This window comes from Kwoniella mangroviensis, assembly GCF_000507465.2.
Source record: "Kwoniella mangroviensis CBS 8507 chromosome 1 map unlocalized Ctg02, whole genome shotgun sequence".
NCBI lineage: Eukaryota > Fungi > Basidiomycota > Tremellomycetes > Tremellales > Cryptococcaceae > Kwoniella > Kwoniella mangrovensis.
In genome coordinates, this window is record NW_027062534.1 from 3,359,833 (window position 1) to 3,376,940 (window position 17,108).

A 17,108-nucleotide genomic window follows, 5' to 3' on the forward strand; every position below is an offset into this window, starting at 1 on the left:
CTCCATTCATTCCTATAATTCATGTATGTGACCTGTACTCCAACTCAGTCGATTACTTCTAAGGTAATCTCCATTGACCGTAAAGCATGCTAAGATGAGATTGATCCTTTCAGCCCAGCTCGACCAAATTCACCAGCACCCAGTTCACTCACTCGAAACAAGCCATGATTGTCCATTTCCTATTCTCAGCCTCTGGAAAAACCAAACTCCTAGGTCCATAAAACACTTCATCATCCACTTCTTCCTGTTTCCTTGGTAGACAATGCAAGAACCTCCAGTCTTCTTTCGCACCAGCATCGTTGACCATCTTATTTGTGATTTGATATCCCTCGAACGCTTTTAGACGTTCGACCTTCTCTTGTTCTTGACCCATCGAGATCCAGGTGTCGGTCACTACCACGTCGGCGTTTACGAGAGCTTCGGAAGGGGTGTTGGTGAGTTTCACAAGGGGTTGAGTACCTGCTTCGGTACTGTGTATAGGGGATGTCCGTCAGTGTTGACGCAGGTATTATATAGATGGGTGAAAGAGATGGATATCGAGAAGCATAGCGATCTTGAAATTGATGAAGAGAGGAAAAGCTCCCACTCACACTCTGGCCCAAACTCTCTCATCAACCTTATCATATCCCTTTGGCGCAGCCAAACTGAATTCCATACCTAATCTAGGGAGAGTGACCAACAACTCGTTCGAGATGTTGTTACTATCTCCTACCCAAGCTACTTTCTTTCCTTTGAGAGTCTTGAGTGGGTCGACGGTCGATTGGAAATATTTCAAGACGGAGGTATGAGTTCCCTCACCCTCGGCTGGTTGTTCAGGTGGATTAGGTGTAGGTGCGTAATGTTCGTGCAAGGCCATGATGTCAGCGAGGATCTGAGTGGGGTGATACAGGTCTGAGAGAGCGTTGATTATTGGGACAGGTGAGTATTTGGCAAGTGTCTATACAAGCGAATAATTATGTGTATCAGTTAATCCACAACGCAACACGACTCGAAATGATCTGTTGATAAGAAAAGTAAATTGTAGAAGACCCACCTCAACCTCATGATGTCCACCAACTCGCGCCATAATCCCATCCACCATACTACCTACGACCCTAGCAGTATCCTCCAGTGTCTCATTCACACCTAATTGAATATCATCTTTACCTAGGAACATCGGGTGTCCACCCAATGCTTGAACCGAAGTTTCAGAAGCGACTCGAGTTCTGGTTGATCGTTTACTGAAGATCATAGCGATTGTCCTCTTGTCCAGAGTCGTTATGAGGGCCCTTGGAGATCGATGCTTGCTGACATATTTCATAGCTAAGGCATTTTGGATAAGCGTCTTGATCTGAGCTGGGGAGAGGTCAGCGAGAGTGAGAAGATGGGGTGGAGGAGTCGAATTTCGGAAAATAGTGTTATCGGGTTGGGATCGTCGGGGAGCTCGTCGAGCTGCATGAGCAGCTGGTCGAGCAAGGGAAGACATGTTTGTACGGTATGCAGATTAGACAATGGCTGGGGATATCAAATGCAATTATGACAATCTAATGAGATGGAAGACAGAAAGGAGAACCGAAAAAGTGTTATCTACGAGTCGAACATCCACGTGGGGTGGGATTCCGAGTCATCATAGACTTATGATCCAGGCACACAACGTACAATTCGTGGCACTCGAGTCAATGCTTGGAGCAATGTCAATACTGAATGATGATGGTCATCAGGCATTTGGAAGGATGACTTATATGTTGGCAGAGCAATACTCGTCCTCCTGACTTGTACGATCGAACAATGCAGATTATAGTATCCGACAGGCATCCGAACACTTCACACAAGCAAGTATTCATATTGTTCGCGTCAAACGTTGAATGACCCTGGTTTCACACAAAGGTAATTCTCGTTCCGAGATTTTGATGGCACTGTTAGATGATAGTGTTATTAAAAAGTCTTTCATTGGACAAGCAGAATACTTTATGTCCCATATCAGCCCGAAACGATCCAACTACTGTTTTTGACTGTGACTTCTGGTCCAAGCAAACAATCAGATCGTCAATCCTGTCAACCGTATAAACAAATTTTCACAACAAAACGGTAGATCCTGCTTTTCGTCATGCTGGAAAGAGATATATAGGTTGAACTTACTTCGTGAGGAGTTCGACAACTTCTGCAGACCCTCTCAGTATCTTTTCTACCTTTATCTCCAAGATCTGTTTTATTGCGTAGCTAGAACAAACATGCAGTAGGACCGACTCGACCCTGTTTCTCCCATACTGATACCTGTAGGGCATTAAATATCCATCCCAAACCTACCGATCACACTCTCAGAATCACTTCTCCTGGAGTTATCTAATCATCCGAAACCTTGGTGCGTACCGCAATCGTGGATCCAATCAGCTCTAAATTCTCTACTCTCAATCCTGAGGCTGCTATCTTTTCGCCTAGGCTCATTCCGGGAGGTACTGCGCCTCCTCTCACACCTGATACAGTCATTCCCCCTCCCCCCTCCAGACCAGAGCTACGAAATGGACTGATGGGATTCATACCACAGAATCAAAAACACCTCCAACACCAGCTGAAGCTTTTCAAGGGGGCACGATGTTATATGGAAATTCCTTGACCTTCTCATCTTTTCCCGCCAGACGTTCAGCACAATAATATTCCTCCAAAACCTGGCGTAGTTGTCATCCCCTTTAGCTCAGTGGTTTTAGAGTTTCGTGCTTATGAGGATACCTTTAGGTTTTGATCACGAATGTCGGCAGTTCAATCCTGTCAAGGGGAAGCTTTTTTGAGTTCCTTATTCTCAACAACTTCCATCGTAACTTACTGGAAGGGCGGTCTTGCTCGAAAACCACCCAGCAGCGTCGCCCAAGCTTGAGTCCGAAGCGCCACTTTCTGCCAAAACATGTCGCGCGGCATCACCTGTCGGCGAAGGCCGCCACATTCATCGTATCACACTGCTATACCCTTTTTTTTCGCGCTGCGTATGTAGGGAAGCTGTTCTGTATGTTGGGATGTAACTTCCAATATATCAATCAGAGTATTGAGGATGTTCGAGCTGTGAAGGTCCTTCATGCTTTTTGAGATTATACCAATTGTGACCAGTAGCTTTGTGTCCTCTTGACTAACGATCACCTTGCGAAATCGTAAACTATCAACCTCTTTTTGCGTTCCGTTCATGCACAAACCTGACTGCCACATGGTCTTGGGCTTGATCGTTTTGATCCCGCTTCTCATCTACCAACTCAACGTCTGAAATTTCGATACATAACGCCATAACGTTGAAAGATCTCACTCTCATTTGACCTTCGGTATCACATTTATATAGCATAATTCAGCACACCGTTAGACAAAAATCTATAGTGGTAGCTACAACCAGGACATCACACCGAAATCTGTCTGATCACCATGTTCCGCTCCCGTGTGCTCAATCAGATAGCCAACCCTGCTTCTTCTTCTACCGCTTCCTCCTCCCAGCCTACACATCACCTCATAACGCTTATACGATCACCTATAGGCTTACCAGCCTCATCTCGGAAGACATTAGAAGCATTGGGACTGTACAGACTACGTGAATCCGCTCTACATCCTTTCGGCGAGACGACAGCGGGTAGAATATTGAAAGTGAAGGAGCTAGTACATGTTGCGAATGTTACGAAGGCTGAAGGAGAGGTTTTGAGGAAGAGGAGGAGGTCAGAAGGTAGTGGATTAGAACCTAGTGGAAGGGTCTATGGGGGTGGCAAGGGCGTAACGGAGAGTCAGATATGATGTGAGTCGGTGCTTAACACTATCAACTTGGAAGAGTTGCTTGACTAATAGTCTCCCCAGGCGATGGTTCGTCGAATAATCAAGCTATCTAGGGCTACACCATATGCATATCATTTCATCATTCTACATCATTCAAAATTCACTGATCAGCCCGTCCGACTGCCCACTTCTGAATCCTTCCTTTGCAATTGACCACTCATCGGCGTAGTCTCTACTGCGTTCATCGTCTGAAAAAAGCAGTGTCTACTCGATATCAGTCATAAACCCTCCGAAACCGATCTTCAACTCACTTTGCGATCTCCATCTCTCTTGCATTGGGCTGACCAACAACTGAACTCAACGAGAGTGACTGAAGGACTTCCCCCCAACTAGTTGGAGTTGAAGCTCCATCACCCGATATAGACATACTGCCCTGCTTGGTATCTCTCCTTTGGTGAGCTGAATCGAAAGGATTTGGCTTTTCGTATCTAGGCGTAGGAGATGCTGTGACTTCCGACATGCAGTGAGTGGACTTCGAAATAAGAGAGTTGGCGAGCGGAACATCTTTGGCCCTTGTACCTAAGGGGGTCGAAAAGGGGTGCACCAGCTGAAGTGATAGTATCAGAATACACGGTTCCATCTCCCCCATTCGTTCGTGAAGAGGAGGAAGCAATACTGGAAGATCTGCTTGTGTGGAGTTGTTGATTCCAGGAGGACGCTGCTGAGAGGCTTTCAGACGATACCGAATGGTTTGAAACACTGACCATTTTAACATGTCGTATGACTTAACAGTTTTGAAGGTAATCGAAAGGCAAATCAGATGGAATAACAATATCTCGCCACTCAAGACACAATCTTCAGTTGCTGATCGGTGTAAGTCTAGATGATGATACTCTTAACGCAAGATGTCATTAGCAGTCTCCGACAACAAACCCGTCATTGCAATCAAAGGATGTTGACATATGTCATGAAACATGGCTGAACCACCAAGAGCAGCTCATGACGCTTTTATGATCGCCTGTACTCTCATGAATGACAAGGGAAGAGCATCGGAAGATGTTCAGGCGTGATCACAAAGACATGCGCCAAGTCTCTCAACAAACTGAAATAATACTGTAGTCCCGAAAATCATGGAGAGGACGCTGAGGACTGGCTCCCTCCATAGCGAGGCAATGTTGCTTACAAGCTCATATGACACTCACCCGCAAGTGTTGCAAGTCAAATCATCTAGAGTCCACACCTTGGAAGATAGATTAGATATATGGCTAGCTGTTGAACTCATATCTGACCTTTGCTGTGATGGTCTACCCGGAAGATACAGTGTCGAGCAATATGCGAATGAATATAATTGTACCTGTTGCGCAACGAAGTGGACAGCGCGCATTTATCAAGTCTCAATCAGTTATATAAGTCGTCCTTCAGGACGGAGAAGGTGACGATAGCAACCTTCGCTTAGAGGAGAAAGGTGGAAGGTCAATTCTTGACCAGAAAGGATATTCATACCTCAAGCTTCTCCGTCAAGCCAATGCCTAACAAGAAAGGTATGATGAAGAGAGTTGAAAGGATACAGTACATTCAGATACTTCGGGCAGATGTTGACCCTCTATTATCTTTAGAAGATGCCTCTTGTGCATGGACTGCAATCGAATGACATTCAAGTGTTCAATTTAGCATAAACGATGGCAGGTACATAGAAGCTTAACATTATCCATAGCGGTGTTCACAAGCCTTGCCGTAGGAAGATGACTATCTACTATTATGCAGGGGGGGGGCTCTCAGAGACCCTTCCTCCTCCACTATAGAATCGGCCTTCCGAGTGACTCCCACCATAGTAACGACCTCCATAATGGCTACTATACCCTCCCGAGTAAGCCCCACTACGTCCACGACACCTTGAAAATGTTGAATACGTCAATTTAAGCATCTCACACACCTGTGACGAGTTACGTTTGCGTGATTCTGTTAGCGGCCTCCTTATGACTGTGAGAGGCAAGCTCGCTACTTTGGAACATGTATCATGTCTCTTCGAAGTGAACAATAACACCGATATTAGCGGATCATGTCACTGCCCGTGAATCCAAAGCATCGAGGTTCTTGTGTCTTCATTGGCTCAAATAGCTTTGCCATTCGGATCACCAATTTCTGGAAGTTACCTCACTTGGGTGTATCCAACACTCACTGCTTTGCATATACAGCAAATCCTGGAATATTGATCATAATGTCAACGGTTTCTCGTGTTCTGTTGTGCAGAACAGCAAAATGAGTCTGATTTCTCAATCATCGATGCATACTCTACTCAAAATATCCAATTTTACCAAACCTCACCACAAAACCGATAGGAGTAACCTCACTCCAGTCCGAGCTCATCCCTTTTGAACCGCCCATAAAGGAAGCATCACAGGCTGATCTGGCTCAATTGCTCGCCTCTTTATCACTCAACATTGAAGTTGAATGTGAACTCGCGTGCATCACCCGTACTGCCCACCCCCCAAATCAAAAAGACATGTCTGTCAGTCACAGTAATATCCCATGGGGATACTGCCTTATACAGTATAAGGTACGATGATTCACCGCAGGGGTGCGATGAACTTACGTGCTTGATGGGGTTTTGGTTCTATTGAACCGGTCGAGTTCTGCCTCATCGGTAGATAGCGCACTTGTCATTCTGGTCTCATGTCATGGTCCGTAAACTTAGGACAGAATCTCCGATAAAAGGGTGATATGTGAGACCAGTCTCAGTATCCCGTCGCCGTGTCTCAGGAGGATAAGACACGGGACGACGAAGGCTTCTTCGGGAAGCGAGTTCTTCCAAACGAATAGTCGGAAAGGCCTGATCGAAGAGTCGATCTGGCAGGTATAAATAGAGTAGTAGCCATACCAATCTTGAGAATAATCCTTAAGAAATGTATATCTCGTATACTTCGCACAATCGCTTGACTTCGCAACATCGCATATCGTATCGTGTCTTATTCAGAGTACATCGTTCGACCAATCATTACATCTCATCGGGAGAGGAGCTAAATACGTCAAGAGTCTCTCTTCGGATTGGTACCTGCTTTTCACCCTGGGTTGATTGGGTGTCGGCGGTCGATCGTTGTTGTTCTTCGGCCATGATGGTCAAGCGAGTATCAATAAATACGTTTGTCTTACAGTTGATAGACTACTTGGGAACACGATATGATTGGAATTGTCCAAGATGATTGAGTCAGTGTTATCCTAATGGCTATTAGTATATACATGTTTCCAGCCCGTTCGAGCAGGACATTTTATAAGTCATATTCGGCATTTCCTTTCTAAAGCTAGCCGAGGAGTACAAAAAAGGATGACCTTGGTTCTTACTCGTTCGAGAATCGAAACTCTGCATCATCCCTTCTCCTAAATCTAGACAATTTCGTCATGGGTAGTTGTTCTTAGTATATAAACCTTGAGGACGCATCGTTCTGAGAGGATAAGAAGCGAAGAAGGGAGATGAGAGAAGTCGAGAGCATGCGATCACGTTGTGGAGTTCATCCTTTCATTGTCTCCCTGCTAGTCAATTAGGGTACTCTTGAGTGTTGTGGATCTGATCAGTATCTTACAGTTATCATCATTATCGAGTCAAATCAACAAATGCAGCCAATACCGTTTTCACCCCTCTTGCCTCCCTTTTTCTCTCTCCTTCACCACAATCTCTTCCAAGTTTCCCAATGGTTAAACAGTCCTGCAATCTAAAGATCGTATTATCCGCATAGTATCTCATACATACCAATACATGATGTATATCTAAGACATGTTCCACTGAGATAGGGTATATCCTTCGAAAGATGTTTTTAAAAAGGGGTATACCAAAATGATACTTAAATATCTTTTCTATTAGATCCTAAATTTTGCTTGATATCTCTGTCACGAGCTGATATCTAGCATATTTAACTGAGTGAGCCAGACATGCTGACCTCGTGTAACTTTTTATCCACTTTAATGGTCGTGGTTGTGGTTGTGGTCGTGATCATGATCATGATCATGGTCATCCTCATGAGAAGGCGAGTCGTCATCCAATTTCGAAGAGATGGGTGGACAACATGTATCGCCCTGGCATTGATCGGGAGGACATCGGATAAGACATGCTTCGCCCTGAATCACCAAACACAATTAGTATTATTCAAACATGCAGTTGAATTTGACTTACATTGGCAGAAAGAGCATCTTCATCTGCGTAGAACCTGAGCATTCTCATACCTATCAGCATCATTCCATATACCTTGGCAACTTGTTCACTCACTCAGGTTGAATAGTAACACTATGAATCCCATGCCCGTGCATCCTCTGTCTAATTCTAGTAGCAACGTCCATATAATCTTGTCCGGAGACAATCATAACGTGTACGGAAGCTACGACTGTCGATTCGGATAGTTGCCAAATATGCAATTCATGTACTGAATCGACCCCTTCGACATCGACGATTGATTTTCGGACTGCTTCGAGGGATACATGGGAAGGAACACCTTGTAAGAGGATGTAGGAAGCGGATTTACAGAGTGGTAAGGCCGATGAGAATATGATACAGGTGATGAGGAGTGATACACCAGGATCGAAATATAAGGTCCATCTTCCTTGGCAGCTGAGAATGAGCAACGACAGTCAGCCTAGGAATATAGTGCATGTGCATGAAGAAGGGTACATGGGAAGAATAGGTACACTCACAACCAGATGACCAGACCAGCAGCGATGACACCGACATTACCGAGGCTATATAATCACCGTAAGTACGGGCAATCTTGTTGTGATATGTATAAAGCCGTACTCACGCATCACCCAGGACATGCAAGAAGACACCTCTCATATTCATCGAACCGTGAGAATGACCATGACCACCATGTCCATGTCCATGATCATGGGAATGTCCATTCTCAGCATCACTGGCGTTACTTGCAAGAGGTTTCTTGTTGTTGCCATTTCCGTGATCGTGATCGTGTTCGTGATCATGGTCATGATCGTGGCCGTGAGCAACAGATAGTTTTGATTTGGCAGGAGCGGCAGGTGCACTCTCCGTAACGACCGTAGCCGAAGACGTGGTCGACGCACTTCCACCTACAGGAGGTAACGTATCGTTCTGACCGGCTGAAGGGGGGATTCTCGATGCTGAGCCTTTTCTAGTCTCGCCTGGTCTACTACTGATACTTCCGTGTCTGCCTGATCTCCTGCTGTTTGACAAAGCCCGACGATGGTGAGTAGGTGGAGACTTCAAGACGTTGTTCAATCCACTATCCAACGAATTTGACAGTTGATTGTTCTGGCCGTAACCGAATTCCTGAGCAGTCTCGATGATCTGAGCTCTGGTTTCGGCGGGATGTTGGTATAACTCGGAGACAGAGTCTTCGCGTTCTTCCTCGGCATTCTCATCGTCGTCGTCAGGTAAGGCGATTGCTCCGTGGGAATGTCCATGGGAGTGACCGTGTTCTAACGAAGTACGAAGTTTGTGAGATCAGCCATCTAACCTGTTGTCTATCGCACTGAGAGGCATTCTCGTACGGCATGAGGATGATGAGTGTACGATCAAGCACTCTACTCACCATGAAACAAGAACAATCCAACGACATTACTCAACAAACCCAAACTACCAACTATCACGATAATCTTCGCATTACTGATCTCAGGCGGAGACACGATTCTTCCTATAGCTTCCAAGAAGATGGATACACACAATGCAATCAGGAAAACACCGTTGATGAGAGCACCGAGGATTTCCGCTCGTTGCCATCCGTATGAGTTTGCTGATGATGAAGGGGAAGTGGCAAGTTTGATAGTATATAATGCTACGACTAGCGATAGGACGTCACTACAACGGAAATATCATGGTCAGCGATGATCCGTCTCCGATGAAGTTGAGATCGCTCACTTCAACATATGGAATGAGTCAGCTACCAAAGCTAATGATCCGACTGCATAACCAGTGACCAATTCCTGCGAGCACCCAAAGCAAGGTATTAGCTTACTGTAGCCAGATCCTATACGCATGAGACCGAATACTTGCGATAAAAAAGAATACCGTATCTATCACTAGCAGGGTGATGATCCTTGATGATCTTGATAAACCCATTTTGGACGACTATGACTGACGGCCGAAGGAGACGTGGTGTGAGTAAAACTTTCACTCTCGGTGGGTTTCAATGTCTTTCCGATGTCAGAAGAAAGGAGATAATGAACAGTGGGTGGCTGTCGTATGATAGGTTGAAGCAAAGGATTGGTATCGAAAAGGAACAACGATTCGATGGAACCCCTATTATGTATCTAGACTAAATGACTCCACGCTCACGCTCTATCGATGGATGACCTAAACTCTCATTGGTGGAGCTCTCACCTCACTATTTCCCAACTTTTCTTATAGGCTCGCAAGCCACTTGTTATCGACGGATCCCTTCCCATTCCATCCCACATCTCCATGGGACTTGCCTCGCGCACGCCTATTTGGCTCTGATCTTAACGGAAAAGACACGTGGCAGGATGAATTTGGGCTCCAAGGCAGGCAGGTAGGTGCAAGGCAACGACGTCATACATCACAACAACTCTTGAATGGTTGGTTATTTTGGATCCTCGCATTCTTGGAGATCCATGTCCATCACGTTTCTCTCGGCTGACATCATCATATACAACTCCGTTCCAACGTCAATCTACATGTGTATACTGGTGACAGCGCCATTCCAGCACAGTAGGATAAATCGAGTATAACATACCGTACAAGGCCCAATAACACCTCAAACCCGCGTCTTGCGTTTCGAACCGATCAAAGCGACAACGCCCGGTCAATTTCTTCTATTTTAGCAGTCTATAAATCGACTTGAAACCGTCCTCACTGCTCATAATCAACAAACAAACCTCACTCACATCACATATCAACAGATCACGTAGCAAGATGATGCACTCAGGGGCTGGAGTGCCAACCATGGCCTATTACTCCTACTCCAATCAGAATTCTCCTGCGGTGGAAACAGCAAACAAGGAGAATCCATTCGATTTCCCCAGTGTTAACCTACCACCTCGACTGAAGAATATCGGACGGAAGATCAGTCAGATGTCGAATGACTTTCTACCTACTGAAGAAGATATGACTAGTAGGAAAGTCCAGCTGGAAAGGAGGAGATCTCACGAGATGGAAGTTCCAGGGATGGGGGATGAACCTGTAATGTGTCCATTCTGTAATAAACCTCTACCACCTAGTTTACTCGCTTCTCAACTTTTATCCGGTAAACACGATCATAATCATCAAAATCAAAACAATCGACCTGGTAACGTAAGAAGAGCATCTTCAATGAGAGCGTCTTCCAACACGTCTTCACCTAGGATAACACCTGCTCCACTCTCTCGAGTCCCATCGGCAAGTACACCTCCCGCCAAACCACCTTTACTAGATGCTCTACCTGTCAAAACACCGGAACCTGCCGCATCTAAAGCAGTCGAAGCACCAATACCAAGTGCGACCTCCGAGACGTTCGCTGCGACTGTCAAAGAAGGTGATGTGGCCAATCACGATGCTGCTGAGAAAATGATCACGGAAGAAGATATAAAGCGATGGTCAACCCTATCTGGCATTTCTATTCCCAAATCATCATCTACCGTTGTAAAGCCAACAGAGCCAACGACGATCGTCTCACCCATCCCTAAACCACTGGAGGAAAAAAAGGCTTTCCCATTACTCCCGCCTCCTCCACCTGCCGCATCAAAACTCACTAAACCCCCACCGACAGATCGACCTTCTCCCACTTCATCCTCGAAATTCAATCTGTTCAGGGGAAACAAAACGGACGCTGCAGAGGAAGATGAAAGTGATGACGAGGGTGTCGCGACGGGATATACCAAGTTGACGGGACCAGCATCCGATAGCGAGGATGAGGGAGAATCGAAGAAGCGAGTAGAGGAAAAAGCAGAGGAGCCGAAAGAGCCTGAACCAAAAGATTCGACTAAGGAGAAGGCAATGCCAGTAGATGCCTCATCTCCTGGATCCAATTATTCGGAGCTTGCAGACGAGCAGAAATCGGCAGAAGTAGTGGCAACAGCTGATCCCGATGAGGTGAAAAAGGTATTGCAAGAAGTCCTAGGACGAGTCAACGAGCTGGTGAGTCTAGCTCAGTATCAGGATCATCGTACCAAACTGACTATTTCCATAGTCCAAATCGCAAGCAGCTCTTCTCGCATCCCATTCCACTCTTCTCACTTCTCTCAAGATTGCTCGATCCAACCTTGCTATGGCAGAGGCTAACTCTGAGATGCTTGAAGCGCAACTGAAACGAGCTTCAGCCACCTCAGCCGCATCCAAAGCCGGAACATCAAGAAACGTGTCTGGTCCAGCTACGACCACTCCAGGTACGCCGCAACTCTCAGCTACTGCTTCTCGGGCTTCTGCAGATCACATCCGAGCCACGACCACTTCCAACTCTGTCGCCTCTCCTGCCTCTGCTGCTAGAACACCCGCCAGAGTATCCTTGGAAGAGCGTACTAGGCCCACCTCGCTACACATCACGGCGAATGAACTTGCTGGTGCTGGCGGGCTATCAGCGCCCTCGCCTGGTGGGCTCAGTTCGACGTCGAATGGTAATTCTTGGGGATTCTGGAACGGAGGTAAGAAGAAGGTCACTGGTGCGCTTAGTCACGTTCACGTACCATCCGCATCAAGTGTGATCGACGCTTTCCAACAACCTTCAAGACCGGGTACACCCAATCCCGATGGACAGCCTCGAAAGAGTACCGACTCGATCTCGAATTGGATACCCACTTCTCCCGCTGCACCATATTCTGTACCATTAGCAGGTGCCAGTGCTCGACCTCAACCCAGTAGAACTGCAACTCATCACTCCGTCTTGAGCAAATCACTGAACGAACAGCCATCTCTCTCGAGATCGATGAGCGTGATGAATGTCCCTTCAACGGCAAGTCAGAGATCTGTATCTGCCAGAACTTCATCTACTGTCAGTAACGAAGAATTGTCCACCCTGAGACAAGCGTATTCAGCCGCAGTAGCCAAGATGGATGGGATGTCCAAGGAATTAGCCGAATTGAAGAAAGGCAAAGTGGAGATGGAAGCTGAATTGGAGAACTTATCTCAAGCACTGTTCGAAGAAGCGAATAAGATGGTCGCGGATGAGAGAAGGAGAGTGGCAGAGCTGGAAGATTCCCTGAAGGAAGTCAAAGAGGAGAGAGAAGCTTTGAGAGAGACTATCAAAGTGTTAGGTGGTAAAGTTGAAGATATACCTCAAATCACACACACACATCCTGAAGAGGACAAAGAGGACAGTAGTAAAGTAGAGGAAGAACGTGATGGAGACGAAGAAGAGGAGATGTTCAGACCTAGAGATTTGGATAAACATTATGCTGCGTTGAGGAAATCTATCCATCACGTTGCCTCTGGTGCAGATCTTCACGAAGACGAGGACGATGCAGAAGCAGAAGGAAGGCCATTGGTCAGTGAACCTGCACCTCTGGCACCATCCTTAGGAAATAGTATTTCGTTGGGATTGGAAGTACCTTCTCGATCCAGTACGGGTTTGACAGAAGAAGATATTGAGAGACCATTATCGAGATCGATGCCTTCGTTACCTGCTGCTGCGGAGAACAACCCATGGGCAACGGTCGCTCCTTCTTCACCACCGAGAATTAATGTCAAAGCAGCTACGCCCTCGCCTCATATACCTCTCGGAGGATTACCTGACTTACCGAGTGATCAAGCTGGAGAAGGGGAGGCGCCCAGTGGCTTGGGGTTGGAGGTTGATAAAGGATTAGTGGAAGGGGCGGTCGCAGGGGCAGAGGAGAAGAGGGTCGACAATGATTAGGTCAGATATAGGGATACATGAGAAATCACCAGGTAGTGGAAGTGGAAGTTGTGCTTGAGTATTGGGATGTTTACTATGTAGTATTATATATCATGCTAAGACGGATTTGTCGGTAGATACAGTAAATCAGTATAGAAGCATAGTTTTGAATTACTGGAAATATATCACCTGTTTGGATTGTTATTGTTTGTATGTACATGTATCCATACTCATTGAGAGTGCATTAAGCTCGTACTTTCTCTTTGCGTTGGTATCACCTGACTAGGGCGTTGGTGTCAGAGTTAGGTTACAGGTGAACTCAGTATTGGATCTCAATCTTCGGGTAATTCGTTTCATCCAAGTCACACTATGGGATGATCGCCCTCCACTTGGAATAGAGTTGTTTCTGTTTCGAAATTTCAAAATTTCCGTGTTTGACTTGAACCTCTCCTTCCTTCTCCTGTCTTTGCATTACCACTTTGATATAAAGATCCGCATTTTGTCTTGCTTACATCATCACTCTCATACACATTAACATCTGTTCACGTTCGAGTCATACAAGATACACTGGATACATGAACACCGATCGAGATGATATACCTACCGAGTCTGGTGACCGAGGACCGTCAAACAGCGAGACTAGGTCAAACGATGATGACGTGAAGGGTCATTCCCTAGATGATGACATACAACAGCATGAACTGTTCCAATACAATGAAACATCAGATCTAAGCTCGAAGGATAAATCTATCGAGGTGTCATCTCAATGCCAGAACGAGATTGCCCAACCACATCCTATCAACCCTCTAAACCTCCATCTCGTCTCCCATCCCTCACGCGGACGAGGGGTCTTTGCTCCGACTATCATCCCTGCTGGAACATTGATTGAGGAATCTCCCGTACTGGTTATCACCCAGAGGGAATGGGAGGAAGGAAAGATGAATGATAGTGTATTGGGAAGTTATGGGTTTTGTTGGAGGGATGGTGGGATGGGTATAGGTCTAGGATTGGGTGAGTGCGTCTTCAATTGGGACGGGATACCACGCAATGCCATCGAGTCGTCCGAAGAACGTGGTGCAGACAGTGGTTGAAAATTAGTGTGCTAGTGTGAAGGTGTAGCTGTGTGTGGTGTATGGTGTATGGAGAACGAGTTGTGTAAGATGGACAAAGGGTGTGCCTTGTATGGTGAATCAAGGACGATCACTCGATCTGAATCTTGATTTTGCTTTTGACTCAGTCATTGGCAGTGCAAAGTGGGGGTAAATCGATGATCTGGTATATGTCACGTTGACGACCATCACCATCAAAGTGGGGGAGACCATGCCATGCAAGTTGGCAGTTCCAGACTCTTTGGTATTTGAGGCGGAATCACTCCAAATATACGCACTACCACTCCATATTCATTCCACTCCATTCTACCATCACTGTATTCATCGTTCCATCGTTCCACTGATCAGCCATATGAGACATAAACAATGTGACCTCGACGCTGACTCTTTATCCTCTTTTTCTAATCTGGAAAATAGCATCACTATTCAATCATTCTTCCTCACCAAACGTAAATTTCATACGACAATTCTCAAATTCAACGATAAAGTTCATCACGACTAAAAAAATAGAAAAGGGAGAAGAGTTATGTATATGTTATTCCGCGGATGAATCGAAATTGTGGTTTGTCAAATCGGATCAGGCCGTCAACCCAACAAATAGTCAAGACGAAATGGTTTCCTCGGAAGAAGAAGAAGAAGAAGAAGGTATGGAGGGATTTTTCTCAAAGATCGATCTGGATGAAGAAGATTTAGTAAATGAAGATGGGATCGCTCAGAAGAAAGAACGGGAAAGGAGGTTAGAAGCTTCTCAAGTTAGGGATGTAAATGGTCAATTGATCAAACGCAAAAAGAAATACACCCCTACCTCTAATCTGATTTCTCCTCAACCTATACCTTTTTCAAATAATGCAATTGCAGGTCCAAGTACCAGCACGCCTGCTTCTGCAACATCATCTAGAACATCTACACCTTCTTCATCATCTATATATCCCGAAGCTTCCTCTGGAATAATCACGAGCTTGCCACCACCTCTACATTCTACTAAGACCGATCCGAAATCAATTGATGGGAGGTATATGGAATTGACGGATGAATTAGATTGGGATGAAGAATATTGGACGGATACTGCTCCTTATCCCACTGGAGAAGGGAGGGAAGATGAGTTTGCAGAGTTTATAAGGATCAAGGGACCTGCGGAGAGGGAAGATGAAGTGGATCAAGATGGGACAAGTAAGTTTACAGTCCAGCTCGCAAAGTGTACAGCTCAAAATGGTGCTGACGATCATCTTATCGATTGCGAATAGTGGAAATCTGGACATTGGAATTCACGGATCCCAGGTTGACGCGCACGGCTCTTGAGTAAGTTGGTAGCTAGACGTCCCCGTATGATACCATCCAATGACATGAACTTGATCGTGTGATATGGTAGCTTTTCGAAAGAGCTGACAGCGACGGACGAACGGCTGCGGCATCTTAAGCGAGTATGTAGAAGGAAAGAAAATGATCAAGGTGAGTTTCCGCATATCAACATCGATCTGATTTGTCATGAAGTGAAACATGTCATCCCCCTTGCTTTCCTTCCGCTCTATCGCTTTGCTTTGCTTCTGAAAGCCTCGTTGACATAGTCACTGACAGACCCTTGTTATTTATGACAGAAATCTGCCGAATTGTCCTTGCCATGGTCACAGAATATGAACAATCAACCTTACAAACCATCATGGCCTCTTACTCCCCCACTCTCTCCCATCTCACCCCCGCAGTGCACATCGTCCCTTCCTCCATTGCCAGGACACAGGAACAGATGAAGGTGAAATCACATATATGGCCCGTCTCATTCCAACCTACACCTGTTATACCTATCGATTCCTGGGATTGGCCTATAGGACGCAAAGCATGGGTCACATCGGGCATCAAGCGAGTGCTCTCCTTGGCACTGGAAGCCAAATCCAAAGGTGAACTACCAATTGCGGCCTATTGTACAGCTCAACCATCACATTTCTGGCCGAAGAAAGAAGAAGGTTTTATACCTCCTACAGAAGGTCTGAGAGCTTCAAGTAACGATACGAGAGTATCTGATAATCATCCATTACGACATTCCGCCCTGAATTGTATCAAGTTTATCGCATACCTCAGAACGATCCCTCCATTTACTGAAATTACACCAACAAGGAATGGAGCGGATTACCTCCTGACTTCGCTGAGCTTGTTCATAACGCACGAACCATGTGTGATGTGCTGTATGGCCTTACTTCATTCGAGGGTAAAGGAGGTTTTCTACGTATTTGATAGATCACACGGAGGTGGGTTTTCAGGAAGTGGTTTGGGGATAAATGCAAGAAACGATCTGAATCATAAGTTTCATGCTTGGAAATATGATGGGACGGTCGATGAGAGGACGAAGGAGTTGTTGAAGTTTGATGAGGATATACAGGTATAGTTTAGGATGGATATGCGTGAAATGTTTATCACTACCACATTTGATATACACATCGGACGGATCATTAATACATATTACATCACAGATTTACAGAATCTACCGTACTGATTAAATCTCTCTCTA

At 45.7% G+C, this 17,108-nt stretch overlaps 5 protein-coding genes and 1 non-coding gene across 6 annotated transcripts; 4 read left to right on the forward strand and 2 right to left on the reverse strand.

Moving 5' to 3' along the window:
- Positions 1-148: 148 nt before the first annotated feature.
- On the reverse strand, positions 149-1,465 carry I203_106387 (uncharacterized protein; the record flags this gene model as incomplete). Its single annotated transcript, XM_019150900.1, has 3 exons — positions 149-470; positions 591-937; positions 1,034-1,465. The coding sequence occupies 3 exons, from the start codon at positions 1,463-1,465 to the stop codon at positions 149-151; spliced, it is 1,101 nt and encodes a 366-aa protein (XP_018999777.1).
- A 1,195-nt stretch (positions 1,466-2,660) lies between these two features.
- On the forward strand, positions 2,661-2,755 carry I203_106388. Its single transcript has one exon. It is a non-coding gene; the product is annotated as a tRNA-Ile (tRNA).
- Positions 2,756-3,381: 626 nt separating this feature from the next.
- On the forward strand, positions 3,382-3,741 carry I203_106389 (mitochondrial 54S ribosomal protein uL30m; the record flags this gene model as incomplete). The annotated part of the gene is made up of 1 exon (XM_019150901.1): positions 3,382-3,741. One exon carries the CDS (start codon positions 3,382-3,384, stop codon positions 3,739-3,741), a length of 360 nt encoding a protein of 119 aa, XP_018999778.1.
- Positions 3,742-7,674: 3,933 nt separating this feature from the next.
- I203_106390 (uncharacterized protein) lies at positions 7,675-9,796 on the reverse strand (the record flags this gene model as incomplete). Its single annotated transcript, XM_065517960.1, has 8 exons — positions 7,675-7,830; positions 7,886-7,919; positions 7,979-8,317; positions 8,401-8,445; positions 8,505-9,156; positions 9,270-9,535; positions 9,596-9,660; positions 9,731-9,796. The coding sequence occupies 8 exons, from the start codon at positions 9,794-9,796 to the stop codon at positions 7,675-7,677; spliced, it is 1,623 nt and encodes a 540-aa protein (XP_065373264.1).
- An 813-nt stretch (positions 9,797-10,609) lies between these two features.
- On the forward strand, positions 10,610-13,520 carry I203_106391 (uncharacterized protein; the record flags this gene model as incomplete). The annotated part of the gene is made up of 2 exons (XM_019150903.1): positions 10,610-11,809; positions 11,862-13,520. 2 exons carry the CDS (start codon positions 10,610-10,612, stop codon positions 13,518-13,520), a joined length of 2,859 nt encoding a protein of 952 aa, XP_018999780.1.
- Positions 13,521-14,074: 554 nt separating this feature from the next.
- On the forward strand, positions 14,075-16,985 carry I203_106392 (uncharacterized protein; the record flags this gene model as incomplete). The annotated part of the gene is made up of 5 exons (XM_065517961.1): positions 14,075-14,510; positions 15,026-15,778; positions 15,853-15,907; positions 15,978-16,057; positions 16,204-16,985. The coding sequence occupies 5 exons, from the start codon at positions 14,075-14,077 to the stop codon at positions 16,983-16,985; spliced, it is 2,106 nt and encodes a 701-aa protein (XP_065373265.1).
- Between the last annotated feature and the right edge of the window lie 123 nt (positions 16,986-17,108).